Source organism: Haliaeetus leucocephalus, unplaced genomic scaffold (genome assembly GCF_000737465.1).
Source record: "Haliaeetus leucocephalus isolate CR32 unplaced genomic scaffold, Haliaeetus_leucocephalus-4.0 Scaffold751, whole genome shotgun sequence".
In the NCBI taxonomy this organism is placed as follows: domain Eukaryota; kingdom Metazoa; phylum Chordata; class Aves; order Accipitriformes; family Accipitridae; genus Haliaeetus; species Haliaeetus leucocephalus.
Genome location: NW_010973187.1, coordinates 13,140,597 through 13,156,035, shown reverse-complemented (window position 1 = coordinate 13,156,035; position 15,439 = coordinate 13,140,597). Strand labels below are relative to the sequence as shown.

Genomic DNA, 15,439 nt, shown 5'->3' with positions numbered 1-15,439 from the left:
AGAAAAGCACTGTGATAAACTCAACCATTCCTTTTACAAGGTACGTCAAACACCTTTTAGCAGATGGATGCTTTCCACCGGCTGTTTCCACTTCTGGTCTGGAAACAGATACTTGAAGATAAAATGCTTTCAGTCCTATTACTCTGAGCCATCTGATTCCTTTTTATTCTGTGTTTCGTAGTCTGAATGTACCCTTTCTGGGTGTGTTTTCATCATGTCCAAGATATTCTGAGAAACATTAAATATTGTTCTTCATAGCAAAACCAGTGGAAGATGTGGTTTATCACAGGTTTGAATGGTAAAACTCTGCTTGGTCCCAGCTCTTCTGGGCTAAGCACTTGGCAGTGCATTGAAAACCAGACTGAAAAGTACAAGAGCCGCATGCACTCCAGTATCCCCTAAATAAATATTGCTGATAGCTGAGTTATTCCAAATTGGGCGGAACTGAAAAATGAAGCAAGACTGGGCTTGTGTTTCTGTGGTCAGATGCCTGTCAGGATTTTGCAAGTTGATTAAGGTTTTGAGAAATGATAAGGGAGAACTTAAACTTCCTTTTAGCAAGGGTTGCCTTACATCATCTCTGATTCCACGATGGGCAGGCAATATTTGCAATGCATTGTTCCTTCTCACTGATTTGTCTCAATTTTAGCTGACTAGAAGTCCCACTCCACCAGAAGGTGGAACCTGCCTGTTATTCACAGCCTCCTATGGGTGCACAGAGTATCATTACAGTCTTCTCTCAGTGTATCTCAATGCTGACAAAATTAAGACACCTCTTAAGGCTCATCTGGCAATTCAACCTCACTGCCCATTCACACCTTGTTTTCTTCTCTGAAACTAACTTCAATGGATATTGTGGTCCTCCAGCTGAACTCAAGTTCAGGTCAGCAAAAGTAATATATGGAGTATGTGAAATTTTTAGCATAGACAGTTGTCCTGAGCTTCAGAAGAAGAACTTTCATGTTTCTCGGTTGAGGCATCAGCCGGCTGTCTGACCGTTGGTTGCTACTAAAGTGTAACTGACAGATATTGTCAACTTAAATGAAAATTCTTAGGCATTTCATTAACAGTCTTCTGAAACACCAAGCACAGTCACCTCTCTGAATTTCTTACAGCAAGTCTGAAGATTTGGCTCAAGGCATAGCAGAAGTTCAACAAAAGCAATTATCTAAATTGTGATTTTGAGAACTCTGTCCAAATTCAAGCTGAAATATCAATTAGTGATGGAATTTTAATGTTGCCTCTGGCTGGATCTGTGATATAGCAGTGACCGCTGAGTCGTTTCCTTAGTAATTTCCTTCCGAAGACTAGTCTATTTCCTGAACTTCATGGGCATATAAAGAGATTTGTCAACAACAAAGTCACAAACAATGCTGTTTGCAAGGCATGCTCTGGTCAAAGGCTGCGTTTTGTGAAGAAATGATTTCAGGAAACACGATATCTATGTTAGGAATGCATTCCTATTGCTACACAGCTACAACTGAGTCACATCACTCACACAGTGATTTTACCAGATTCATTCTCACAGCACACAATGGCAAAAACTTTTAAGTTCACCTACCTTGAAAAATCTCCTTTTGCCTCCTGTAAAACGAGGAAGAAAAATTAAAAATAGATCATTAAAAATAGAAAAAAAAAAATTAAGAAAACGGCTGTTCAAGATTTTCCATTTGCAAAATTCATTTAGCAGCAATTTCCTGTTGTAATTGATTCCTTATGTATTTTTTGGAACCAGTATCTAATGTCAAGTGCCATGATACATGCAGTGAGCTGGGCAGATTAACAAACAAAAGGTTTGCCTAATACAGAGCCAGATGATTCCTCATTCTGCTAGTGGATACCCAAGAAGCTGCAGGAAATAATGCTAGTAAATGAGTAATTTTTTGGGTCAGTGTGGATGCTACATTACTAGAAGATCTCTGAAGTCTCAGTGACTTTGCAGCCTCTGAGACTGCAACTCCCCTGAGTCTTTTTACAAGTATTCTGGTTATTTTCTAGTAACCGGACTTTCAAAAAGCTAGCTCACTGTCAGCTTTCAAGGGGATGCAAGACACAGCTTTCTCTAACTCCTTGCTGGGTGTCTGCGAGAGTATTTAGCTCCCTTACTTATACGTCTAGATATTTCTATTTATTACCATCACAGCCTGGTATTAAAGGGCTTGGTAATGTTCCACTCCAGTAATTAGATTAGTACCTGAATCTTAACCGTATATCTGGTGAACCCTCAAAATCTGGTGAGTCCCCTCCTCAATAGATGTAGTATGCATTTTGCATTTTCCATAGGCAATATGCATTTCATATGATGCATGCTAAAGCACCTCATTTGCCATCAGCTACACAGAAGGCACAGTGCAAGAATGTAATTTGTGCAGTGAGGGAGTTTCCACTGCCTAGAGGACTGGGTTTTGCATTCACGTCTCTTGTCTTTACATCTGTCCATCCATGCGCAAAACCCGTCAGCCCATGTCCAGTATGTTTCAGTCCTGAGGCTGGGGTAAACTTCGGAGCTTTGGTGGTACTTTAATTTGTTTTGGTAACACAACAATTTGAAATAAGGCTGCAGACTAAATTACTTGAGTTCTGACAGTCCTATACTGTATTTCCCATTTCCCTCTGAGTGAACTGAAGGGCAGACAAGCTCTCCTCTGGTTCAGAAGGAGTCCTTGAGCATATCATGATTATAGTTCAACACACAGCAAAACCCAAAGGGTATGCCCTGGCCTGCACAGGGATGAGCATACTGAATTGAAAAAATAATTTTGTAGCGTAGATTCTCCACACTTCAGTTCTTTGACCTAAATGCTGCAGTGAGAAATAGAACAAAATGCAGTATGGTCCCTCTTGTTTTGCTTGGATCCTGTCACAAACATGGTTTGTAGTAATTTCTGGTTACAGACAGCAGGGGTGTGGCTTGTTTTGACTGTTTTCATTAAGTTACACATCAAACTACTACAGGAATACACGTAACATCCTGTGTTTGTGATGAGAAACAATCACAGCAACAAGGGTTACAGTGGCAGATCTGGATCTGGTTGTACAATTACTAAGCGCTCAAGTTATTCATCAGGATGAACAGACAATAGATTCATAACCCTATTGCTGCTTCTCACAATGAGCCTGTTGTTTGATGTGTATTCCCCCAACAGCCAATATGCAATTTCTATAATGTGCTTTTAATTGAGTCCCCCATCCTGACTCTTTCACTCCATTTTTGTTACATAAAATGATTTTAATGAAGATTCAAATCCCTACGCATTAATTGCTTCTTTAACATGGAAAGTGCTATAGAAGTGCAATGCATTGTTATTTATTAGTGCAGTCTGATGAGATGGCTTGACTGCTCACATGGCTTCTCATAGCTTCATGGCTGATGGGAGAAAAAATTAAGACTACACTGTATGAAAGGATCACCTGACAATTATCTCTGATTTGCTCCCACAGTCATGCTCCTAAAAGAGATGTTTCACAAAAAACACCTCCACTACCCTAAAAAGATTCCTTTTTGGGGAAGAGATTAACCAAACGCTGCTGGCAATTTGCTTTCTGACCCTTTCCCTCTTCCTGAAGAGCAGGACTTTCAAAGAATTTTTTTCTGGAGCAGTTTTTTGGAAAGTCTTTAAGCCATTCTGCCCACGCTGGAGAATACAGACAGTTGCATATGTAGAAGCTTCTGGAGATCATCAGAGGGCCAAGCTCCACGGGGAAAACAAATGCAAGTAAAGTCACTGGAGAAGAACCCATTGCATATGGATTTCACCTAGGAAATCGCATTCATCACATAGATTTTCTCTGGCTTTACATTATACCCCAGGGTCTTGGATACCTGTGTCAGTGCAAACATAGTATACATTTATGCATGCAAAATGTTGGGCAGTGGAATCTGCTCCATGCGTAGAGAGGTCTGGTTTGAGAGCCTTCTGTACCTATTTTGCAGTGATATAAATGATGAAAACTGTGTAAAGACATCTTTCTCCTGCAGTTGGGGGAACCCTTACACTTCCATACAGCCATTTTGGATTTGGCAAATCAAAAGACTTAATGCAACAGGAGGAAGCATGAAGTGAGAGAAGGCGGGTGCTTACCTGCAAGATGTATGCAGCCAGTTCAAACACCACTTCACTGTCAACCTCAATGAGTTCCTTGAAAGGTGAAGAAAAAAAGAAAAAGAGCGTTGAGTCTGAGCTTCTGTGAGGACGTGCATCTCCTCCTGGCTACTGCATGGTGAAGCATGCAGTGCCAGTTTTCTCCCCCAGATAGGCTTCAAAGCATTCCCTGTGCTCTAGAGACCAACGTGAGGGAGAACCTGCCCACTCAGATGTGCAGAAAGCCAAAATATTCAGCGTAATGGCTTGGTAAATAAGCATAACTGGATGTGGCATGAAGGGATTCCTGGGGAGGAGAGAGGAGAAGGCAGGTGGAAGGGGGAGGATCAAGGTAATTTTTATTTTCTTGTGTGATGTAGTGAAAGGTAGTCTGGCAAATAAATTTTTTCTCCCCCAAATGTCACCTGTGCTTCAGGGGAACACAGCCTTGTCCTTGGCTCACAGAAGCAAGTAAATGAGAAAATTTGTCTTCACTGACATTGTGTCAAAGCCCCCGCAGAACTCCTCTGGCACTTGCCCAGGGTAAACTCACAGTAAAAAGAGCCATATTCCCTCTTGCAGGAAGGGAGCTCTGGTTTCAGCTCCTTCATCCCCATGAGCACTGGGGCTGGGGGTGCTTTGAGACTGAGCTATGACAGCAAATCTTTTAGTAGATCTTCACTGCTCCATTCTATAGCATCTAGCTCCCGATAAAAGCAGTCTTGGAGGGTCAGGTGAAATTGTGAGCGTTTTGCTTGGACACCATGGTCACATGAAGGACACTGATGGTGCCATCAGATCGTCTTGGGGTCCTTCTGCTGTGCCTGAGATAGTAGTCACAGAACCAAGGGGTCCAGGCTCTTGGCTCTGTCTGAATGTGTGGGATGCAGAACTGGCATCAAAGGTGCTTGGGATGGGAGACACGAGTATTATTCTTGTGGCCAAGTGTGCTCTCCCTGAGTCTCTGGTCCCTGCTTTTGGGAAGACAGTGGGCTTTTACCATGATACTGTTTAAGCCTCTATTCTGCAGCTAGAACTCCTACATTGTCTCCTACGTATGTGGCCATGTAAACTGGGTCACTGTTCAGCTCAGTCCTGTGGTGGCTTTTCTGTTGTACTTATTTAAGCTGCTGGTTTTAATATTTTAATTCATCTGGCAAGAAACGAGTGATCTAAATATAGATCACTGCTGTGATCCATGCTCCAGCCAAGTCATGGCCACACCTCATTTACAAGCCACAGTTGCTGCGTTGGCTTGTCTCTGGCAAAATCAAAAACAAAGGGAACACAACAGAGGATAAGATCCAGGTGTCCTTGGCTTTCACCAGTGCCAGCTTTTTAAAATAAGCACATCCTTCACAACAACTCCTTGGGGAGTGAAGACCAGCTCTGCTATGGGCAATAAACACACCTTCCCCTGTTCAGCTAAACTGCCTGATTCACGCAGGCACCTGCACCAACGATGTGTGTGTGCCAAGGGAAGTGGCTGGTGCAAGATGTCAATTCAGCTGCAGGCAGGGCCAGGCTGGGGCAGTCAGGCATATCCTATAGCAAGGGGCGATGTGGATTAGAACCAGAGCGCCTGGTCTTTCTCCCATCTTGAAGTACCAGCCATCGCACGGACAAACCAGCCTCTGCAACCACATGTCGATATTAGGGCAAGTCTATACTAGTAGGTGAAGTGGGCCAGAGCCCGTTCTCTGGCCCTAAGGGTACATGGCACAGTATAGCTCATGACTAAACACTCTTCCTCCCTCCCCCGGTCCCAGATGGGGTTACCTCAGCTGTATTGCCTCTTGGGAACAGGTGCTCATCCCTGAACAGTGCCCAAGCAAATGCCTGGGACAGGGCTAGTTGGCACAGGCCAAAACCCATGCCAGAACGTGCTAGTAATTAAACAGTCTGACTGATGGAGGGACAGTGCCTGATGACAAGCCCTGTCTTGTTTGGTAGTACAAATGTGGCTTGGCCTTTCTGGGCAACAGTGGCTTGCTGGTCCTGTGCAAGGGTTTGGGTGTGTGGGTGGGTGAGGAGGAGCGGTGGGCACAGCCAGAGGAGTACAGCACCCAATGCAGAGCCAGCTGGCAACCCAGTGGACCAGCAGCCCCAAACTAAACAGGCCTCAGTTTTATTCTTTCCCAACTTGAGCAGCCCTGTGCATAGGGACATTTGAGGGTGTGTGTCTGGAGAATCAATGGGGGAAGGTCTGAGTTGCTAGCATAGTGTTATGAACTACACTTGTACCATAACCAGTATGGTCTTTCTGGGCTGCAGGGGAGCCTGGGGTGAAGTTATCCATGGAGAGTCCAGCGAGGAAACTTTTGGTGCAGCAAGGAAGCTTTCAAGGTTTGGGAGCATGCAACATCACCCGCTAGCTGCAGGGATGACAAGCACTGGCTGTGCTTAGACACTGAATCCCCCTTTCTACACCTAGAGGAATCCTCCAGGCATGCTGGCTGGGTGCTCGCCCTGCGTTTTAGCAGAGACTTTGCACCCAACTTTCAAATTCAGCGCCTTTTTTAATAGCACAGCACAGCTTACTGTGGCTGGAAGTCAGATGGGGAAGGACCCGCATGGGAGACTGGGAAACCAGCAGGGCTATTTTTGGATAGAGATGACAGTCAGCTTGAATGTGCAAAGTAATGGTTTCAGGAGAGGTCAGACTAAAATAGATCAACCTAGATCTGCAGGCACATTTCTTCTTTTTTCCCCCACTCTTCTTCTTATTAAGCTTTCTCCAAAAAAAGAACAACAGTGTAAGCTTTTCCTGGCAATACTTCAAAAAGGAACTTTCCCCAGGAACCAAAATGTGATGCTCACTGAGCTTGTTGCTGGAGAGGGCTGACTAAGCACATCTAATTGCAGCCTTGCCAGAGAGCAAAGCTCTGCACAACTCACCTCGGCAGCCCTGCCTCTTTCCTGGGCACTGGAAAAAAGGCATTTTCTGGCTTCTACCTTGCATTTTAGGAGATGCAAAGTTAGTCCCTGCATTTTAGGCCGTGCAGATGTCAGGAAGTGAGGCTTCAGATTCCATGTAAACTAGTTGGCTTAGCAGGTCACAAGCCTGCTGAAGGTTGTGGGATGGCAGTACAATCACTCCCTGACTACAGCCGCCTTTTCCTACCACTTCCTCCCTGGCAGATGGAGGTGAGTCACCGGGAATGGCCTCTGCCAGCACAGAGGGAGGTAGGAGGGATCCTCCCAGGGAATCCCAGCTGCTGAAAAACCTCTCCCAGCCCCACACATCGAGCTGCCCATCCAGCCTACCTGGCTGAGTCCACACGCAGCCAGCCTCCACCTCAGCGGGTTCTGGGCCTGCTTAATTTTCTGGACCCTGCCCTTTCACTTGTACAGTTGGTTTGTGGCATTGGAGGGATCAACTTCGCAGCTCTGCCACAGGCACTCCAGCAGGGAGTGGAGGCCATGCCAGGATGCCCTTATCAATGGCACACAGAGTGCCTTGCAAGGGGCAGCTCTGAGTTAGACCGCGGCTGTTTTCAATAGTCTACCAGGCAGGGCTATTTCTGGTACAAAAAACACTTCCCCGTGCATGGCTTGTTCCTGTACAAGGTGATCTTCAGTACATACCCACAGACACCCTTACGCTCACTCACGCACATACCCCCACATATTCACTCCTCTTGTCCCACAGACTCTCAGTCACACTGTCACAAACACGAAGGCGTTTGTGCATCCTTAACACGCACTTTCACACTCACGCGCAAACTCTCACAGTTACAGCCCCACATGCATGCAGTCACACACCCCTCACACACTCAGCCCCCCCCGCCTGCCCCCACTCTCGCACTCACACAACCTCACGCAGTCTCACACCTCCCTCGCACACTCTCACACCTCCCTTGCACACTCTCTCACACCTCCCTCGCACACTCTCTCACACACGTACAATCTCACAGACTCCCCCCCCCCGCTGCCGCCGCCCAGCCCAGAAGATGGCGCCCGCGCCGCAGCCCGCGCGGCCACCGCCGCCCTCTTCGGGCGGGAACCCCTAACGACATCCACTCAGCCCAGAGCGGGGCTCAACAGCGGCGGTTTTTTAACACAAAACCAGACATTTCCTTCTAAATACAAGCCAGTTTATAATTTTAGCAGCTGCAGATTCCTTCCTGCTGACCACAAGAGTTACTTCCAGGGGTGTTTTACCTCAGAACCTGTCTCTGACAGGGAAGCTGGCCAGGGTAGAGCCAGAGGAGTGAGGGAGGGTGGGAAGGAGAAGGTTATATCTCAAAGTCCCTGTGTGACCAATGTAAATTTTGGGTCAGGGGATGCAGACCCAGTGTCTCAGCCCACCCCGGTGCCACCCAGAGCTCCCTGAGTCCTTACCTTGTAGATGCAGGACTTGGCATTCAAGAAAAACAGCTCAATGGTGGCATTGTCCTTTAGATAGGAGATGCTTTCAATGTAGAACCTGAAAGGGAAAGCAAGAGAGGTGAGACACAAGGGGGAACTAGGTCAAAACATGAAAATGCTCTCATTACTTGAAAAGTGTGGTCAATGGAGTCATGATGACTATACAAAAATTGAAGTTTCTTTGCTTATGCCAGACTGGGGTGAGGAAAGAGTCTTGTGCGTGCTCCAAGATGTGACCAGTCACCAACACCCCAGCCATACCAAAGGAACTGGATCATCAAGTGGATGGTTTTGTTGCTAAATAATCTTTTTGTTTTGTTTTTAAACTTCAAATAATCTTTTATTTCTTTTGCTTGTAAACTCCCCTTCATTCTCCATCACAGTTCAGTATTTCTTCTTCACTCCTTTACCTAACCTGCTCATTTCTGTGCTGTTGACCTGTGTCTTGTAAAATGTTCACTGACAGAAACCCACTTCTAGGTTCCTTCCCTGTCCACTTCAGCTCTGCATAAGGCAAATTTTACAAAGGCTTCTTTACATATTTTAGCAGCTAGCATGTAGCGGCTATGGTCGCAGAGTAAGCAACCAGCAATAGTTAAGGACCTTACACAATTTACCAGTACCGTGAGTAGTGATGCTGGGGATGACTGGGAATGCCAATAATCTAATTTTTTTTTTAAGCTGAGATGAGTTCTCAGAACTCAGTAGAAAGCTGACCAGCCCAAACCCTCAAGTATCTGAAAAACCCACTGCGTACCCCAATATTTGCAATTATGTTGAAAGCCCATGATGTGTATGAATTAATTCAGTCCTCTATGTCCTGCCTGCTTTGAAAGTTTGATCCTTTGGCAGTGAACTCCATGAGAGTTTTGCCACTGGCTTGAACCAACTACAGCCCTTAATTCTGCCTTGTGACCTTTTGGGGAAAAAAAGCTCAGGATGCTGTCAAAGTTAATGACTGGTTGTTACATATATGTTGTGTGGTCCTGTAGTAACAGAGAAAGCCTGGATAGGTTCAGTGAATGATTAAGGTGAATTTTGCATTTACTTTGTGTTTTGAGTAAGGAAAAAACCCACATCTCGCTGCCCAGTTTGTTTTATAGTGATCTTTAAGTTGCAGTACAGCGGCAGCAATGTTCCTTACATAAATTCCAGTACTGTCGTGCATTGTCAGAGGCAATTAGAATAGGGAAGGTGCCAGGGAAATGCTGTCTGCATCAGGAACTTAAAAAAATGAGATACCTTAGAAATCTGGGTTGAGATGCAGGTCCAGTTACAGAGAAACCTTACTCCCTGACCCTACTGTCTGGGAGTAGAGCTGAGAGACCTGCTGATGCTCCTGGGGCTTTATACAAGCACTGGAGGGATTGTCCATGTTGAGCTATTTGCAGAATCGAGGGCCTTAAATGCAACCTTCTTAGGGGGAAAGGTCAAAGCTTTGTAGTGCTTCTAAGTGTTTTCTGAAGACTCTTCAAAACAGTTTATTTCCTGACAGATACAACCAACTACTTGCTTAGTAGAGCGAGAGAAACATTTTGAGCTCTTCCTGTTCATCTGCTAAAGTGCTCCTGTGATTATCCCTTCTTCTCCCCCTCCAGAAGTGTTCAAATGAGAAATAAAAATAAAACCCAAATACCCCCCCCCCCCCTTTGAATGTAGGGATCATGAAGCACAAAAATGAAACTTTCTTAAATTTTTTTTCTGGTTTCCACTGGGTTTCACCTCCTGTCCTTGAAACTGCCTTGAGTTTCTTTGGCAAATAAAAATATACTTGGCTTTAGAAATGCAAAAAAAAAGTAAAAATGCTGCATTAAAAAAAAAAAAAGAACCTTCTTACTAGATCTGCTCTCTGAGTGCAGCTGGCTTTCCATCTGCTGAATTCATGGAGAAAAATGATAATTTTACACATTCTATGATTCTTGAAGAACCTCCTCTGCTTATCACCACCACCAGTGCTCTCCAAGTTGTGACGGTAGGATCTTTAATTCCAGGGTCAGAAGAAAACAGGAACATTTATTCCATTTTTTAATCCTGTTGAAGGTTAGCCAAAATGCTTTTTGTTTCATCGGATCAAATGAGACCATCCTCATCATCACTAGAGGGCAATATTGCATTTCTTAAGACTGCAAAGATCTTTCCCAAGGCTTTCCACATAGACACATACACAGATAATTTTCTGTACAAAATTGAGTCTCTCAGAGCACAGAGCACATACTTCATCTTCACAAAGAAAATCCAATTCTCAAGTGATCTCCAGAACGGAGACTATGCTGGGGAGCTACTGGATCTCACACACACCCAGACAAATGCAAAACATGTGCATCAGGAAACTGGTGCTACTTAAAAGAAAACAGATTTGCAGAGAGAACTCTTATGGGATTTTTCTGTGTGGCAAGCTCAGAAAACCCAAACTGCAGCAGACTCCCCTGAATTCACAGCCAGTGCTGCAACAACAGAAAGGAGAGGGAAAGACACGTTTTTTGCACTGATCGTGAATCTCTGTCAGATCTCCTTCTGTTACCACCTTTTCCAAATACGGTGAAGAAAACTGCACTTTACAATGACCAATGTCAGTGACTAAGGAGGCAGGAAGAAGCATCCAGCTGCTAAGGCAATGAACCAAGCAAAAAATCTGGGTTAAATTCCTGACTTGGACACAGGTTTCCTTCATGACCTTCAGAAAATCATTTAGCTGCTTGGGGTTTAGTACTGTGTTTAGAAATTACTCCTCCCTCCTCTGCCCTCCTCTGTCTGTTTTGCCTGTTAAGCTTATAAGCCTTTTCTTATGGCATGTTTCAAGATCATCGGTTCTAAGGGGCAACTCTCAGATTTCTGTTGAGGACTCCCCTGAGAGCCACATTCCTCTGTGTGGTGTGAAGCTGATATATCCAGGAAATAATGGATGGGCTGGACAGAGAAACAGGCAGTACAATGTGTCTGACACCTCTGCTCTGCTAAATACATCTCTTGCAATACAGTCAACAAACAGCTTTGCCTCAAGCAACTCCTGCAAGAGGTTCCTTGATAGCCAGCAACTGTTGGTATGAGAAATTAGGTGCCTGAAAGAAGGGGGAACACCCCACAAGACTTTGTGAGTGTAAAAACCAGAGAAATATATTTTGAAACAGTCTAAAAGATCAGCCAATGTTAATCTATTTCTGCATTCCCCATTCCTCCCCACCCCCAGTAACTTATAATTCATCAAATACATTTTCTAAGCATTGATTAAATAGACCAGTGAATATTATGCTGGGTAATGAACACAAAGTGCCTATCTTGACTGCTCCCTCTCAGCAGCAGGAAAATAACAATGAGTACTGCAGAAGGTATCTTGGAAGACTTCAGAAGCTGCTGCATTTGAAATGTTTAAGGCTTTTTAGCTGCGAGGACATGTCTCATACTGATCAGATTGCTCTATATTAAGCGTTGGTTAACTGACAACTTGCTCTGAGACAGCTTAAGCCCCCTCATGCCGTGATGAATGGCAATTCCCATCGTAACCAGCCAAGCACAGACATTTATACAGCAGTGCCTGTGAGAAGCAGCTGTGGAACATCCTGATCCTTGGGTGATGGGAAACTAGCACTACTGAAATTTCTGCCTTACATTACACACATGCCCACCTCCGACTTGCAACAGGGAGAAATGCCTGACTGGACCCTGGACTCACAAGTTTGATTACTGGTTCTTCAGGAGATGGAGAATCCCTGGCTGCTGCTGCCGACCTTATATATGAACCCAGTTGTGTATGTGCAGATGGGCAAATTTAGCAGTGTTGGGAAGGTGCTTGATCACTAATATTTTGTCACTGCAGTGGGGATAGGAGGTCTCAGGACTACCAGGGAAATAGCCTCCAAAAGCACCTGAGCTGGTGGTGTGCTTGTGTGGACAGTGAGAGCTGAAATGAGCAGCACTCCCAATTTCCACACACCAAAAGAAACTCTCAGATAACAAATATTTAGCGCTGCCTCTGACACACAGCCCTGGACATATCCTGTCAGCCTGAACTTGGCCATCTATCACCTAACAGAGACCAAGCTCTGAGCAGTTGAGTTCCTGACTGTGCAAATATACTGTTGTAGCATTTGAATCACAAGCCCACGTGTTTATTTCCAAGCAGAACCTGCCAAACAGTAAAATATTTCACTGTGGTCTTCAACACAATGATATTTCAAAGCATGACCACAGCAAATGGATGTCTTGTCTACTTCAGGGGTAGATCTGTCCTGGGGCACTGATATCATCCTACTTCTTGTAAAGTTTGACTCTGGTGGGAACCAGCTGGTCCGAAAAGCTTTTATCCAACAACAAAACCATTTTTTTCACCAGAAAGAAACACTCCAAAACTCCCATTCTGGTGCCATGGTGTTTTCTTCCAAGAAAATTAAAAGAAAACATTTAAAAGGCTTTGGAAGACCTCAAAAAAGTTTCAACATTTGGTTTCACTGAGGAACAGCGTCTTCTTGAGGAATGGCCCTACGAGAAAAAACTGTAATTCAAACTGGAGCCCTGACTGTGACAAAGGGTCCCTCTGCCATCTGGAGGGCCCAGACCAGGCAAGGCCATAGCAAAGCACTCTCTTGTTACCGTCTTATCAAGTCTCACTCCTCAGAAGTCTTGCTGCTTTCAGAGGAAGGCAGTGGGGTGGCCACAGGGCATTTTTTTTCCCATGAAAAAAGGAAAATAAAGGGTAAAACCAGATTTCATGGAAGAAATCAGAATGAAGCAAAAGGAGTTTGGTTTTGATGTGCAGTCACCTTCCCCAGTGTTCCCTCCTGCCCTAGGTGGGAAATGCACTCAGACACAAGAGAATGGATTGAAATGGGCAGAGGTGTCTCCCATGTCCTTCCCAGCTGGCTGACTCCATTCTGGTTAGGCTGCAGGACAGAGCTATCAGCAGAGCTTGGTGGCTCTGTCAATGGACTGCCTCTTACTTCATTATTACAAAGCAATGGGTAAAGGAGAAGACCCCTTTTCTGCCTCATCCATCCTGGGGTCTGGCTTATCCCTCACCATGTCATTCAAAACCTCAGAGAATAATTTGAAAAATATGAGGCCATTTGCTAACCAGGAAAAGAAAAATCACATGCATCGGTATAATGGACTTAAATGCAGATGTCATTATGTCCAGTGTCTCATGCTAAATGAGTATTCTGAGCAGCTCAGGCTACAGAGCTCCTTTTATGTTCCAGCCCTGTTTGCTAATAGTCATGGGTGCGCACTTTTATGTGCTGACACTTAAAGCAGACAATGGTCATGCTAAATAATTGGCCTGTTAAGTAATCAGCCAGGAATGAAAATCAGCTGCACTAAAAAGCTCCATTTACCTCCCCTTCTGCATTCATTTTTATTCTGGTCCCATGTCCTGTGCTCAGTGCTTGTGCCATGCTCAGGCCCCCCTCACCCAGCACCTGGGATTGGTATGCAGGGGACAGGACGGAGCAAGAGAGTCCTATGTCAACTTTTACCTCATTGCAAGGAAGCCACAAAACTGGAGGTGAATGTGATTCCAGGAATACAGGGAATTGCAGCTAACAACAACAAAAAAGCTGTGGATATCGTTTAACCTGAGCCTGTTCTCTCTCTCTTTGCCCATCGGCTGCACTGTACTATGAAGCTGTTTGTAGCTTTACCCACTGCCCATCCATTTTCCTCAGTGTCTGTTAGAGGTTGGCCCACTGAGCTCCTGGAAAACCGTGTGTTTTGGGGATATTTGGTCATTCCTACGCCTCATCTTCTCCATGTACAAAATACTAAGGGATCTGCTTTGGAATGTATAGTGACCAGTTCTCTTCCTCTCTTCCAGGCTGTACATCCTGGGAGTCTTTGCAAACCGCCAAGTGCTCCAGTATCAGCATAGAGAAGGGAAGGAATCAAGGTGGTAATGCAGGCACATTCCTCCCTAATGTTTGGTTACAGCACCAAGCATCACCTGGAAAGGCACTGACCTCAGTACAGTCCTCTGCGCTCTCACCAGGTGGGGAACCAGGCCTGACCAAGCCATAAAAGCAGCAAGCCAGCTCAATATATTCTGCAAACCGCTCCGCCCCTGAAATGTTCCATGGAGCTTAGCTTGCAAGAGAAGTGCATCTTTGTACAAAAAGGCTGTTGCAGCTCCTCTTGGCTTGGAGTGATGTGGTTATCGGTCCAAGCATGAGGTGAGAGCAGTCACCAGATCAAAGCAGCACACTGCCTTCCTACCCTCCTCTCCCTCAGTCACCAGGGGATTTCCCCACACTCTCCTGAGCACCAGCCCAGCTCTTTCCTGCTCTTTGATCCTTTCCAAGAGTGACATCTTGGCTATTAGAGGTAACTCGCTGGGTGCACTGTCTTGCATAACACCATCCCTCAGTATTTGTAGAGCATCTTTCATCTGAGGATCTTGAACCGTTTTAGGAATAGAAATCCCTCCAGCCATTCCACCATGTTGTTAGCAGCACATGAAGGTATGATCTGGCTGTGAAAGCTGGCATGGGGTTTACTTACTCACTAGCTCTACCCCTTTGTTCAATGCCACGGCGATGGGACCCCTCACAGCAGACCTTTCTGCTTCCTTCACTGATGACAGCAAATCACACCCACTGGTGTAAGGTATAAATGCACAAATTGCAGTGAAAATGGAAACAATGTCTACGTGACTCTGACCCAGTCAGAGAATCTGCGTGTAGGCATTGACATAGCTGTTGCTGCTTGATCCAAATTAGGTACAAATCCTACACTGACAGCATCCATCATTTCTGCATAGTACCTATCATGCTGTCTAAATGCTTCCCAAAATTAGACAAGACAATGCTGCCAGCATCAACACATTCAAAACATGGCTCAAAACAACAAATTTTTAGAATGTTGCTTTTTCTTCCCCCTCAGGTGGCTGAATGGAAAGGAAAAACAACTTATCCCCTTCTCTAAACACAGCTCACTTATACAAATATATTCCCAGTTAAGCAGAAAACAGAAATGATGTTATGGGACTCAAGAGCCAGACT

The 15,439-nt window shown here is 45.0% G+C and overlaps 1 protein-coding gene across 1 annotated transcript in view; it reads right to left on the bottom strand.

Annotated features, from left to right (window-relative positions):
• The window catches only part of FRMD4A (FERM domain containing 4A), a 134,357-nt gene that overhangs the window by 70,421 nt on the left and 48,497 nt on the right, over nucleotides 1-15,439 (bottom strand). Inside the window, exons 4-6 of the mRNA XM_010580959.1 lie at nucleotides 8,427-8,511; nucleotides 4,083-4,139; nucleotides 1,562-1,584 (exon numbers count right to left, since the gene is read on the bottom strand). Of these exons, the coding sequence (XP_010579261.1) occupies nucleotides 1,562-1,584; nucleotides 4,083-4,139; nucleotides 8,427-8,511 (165 nt within the window). The remainder of the gene's footprint in view (nucleotides 1-1,561; nucleotides 1,585-4,082; nucleotides 4,140-8,426; nucleotides 8,512-15,439) is intronic.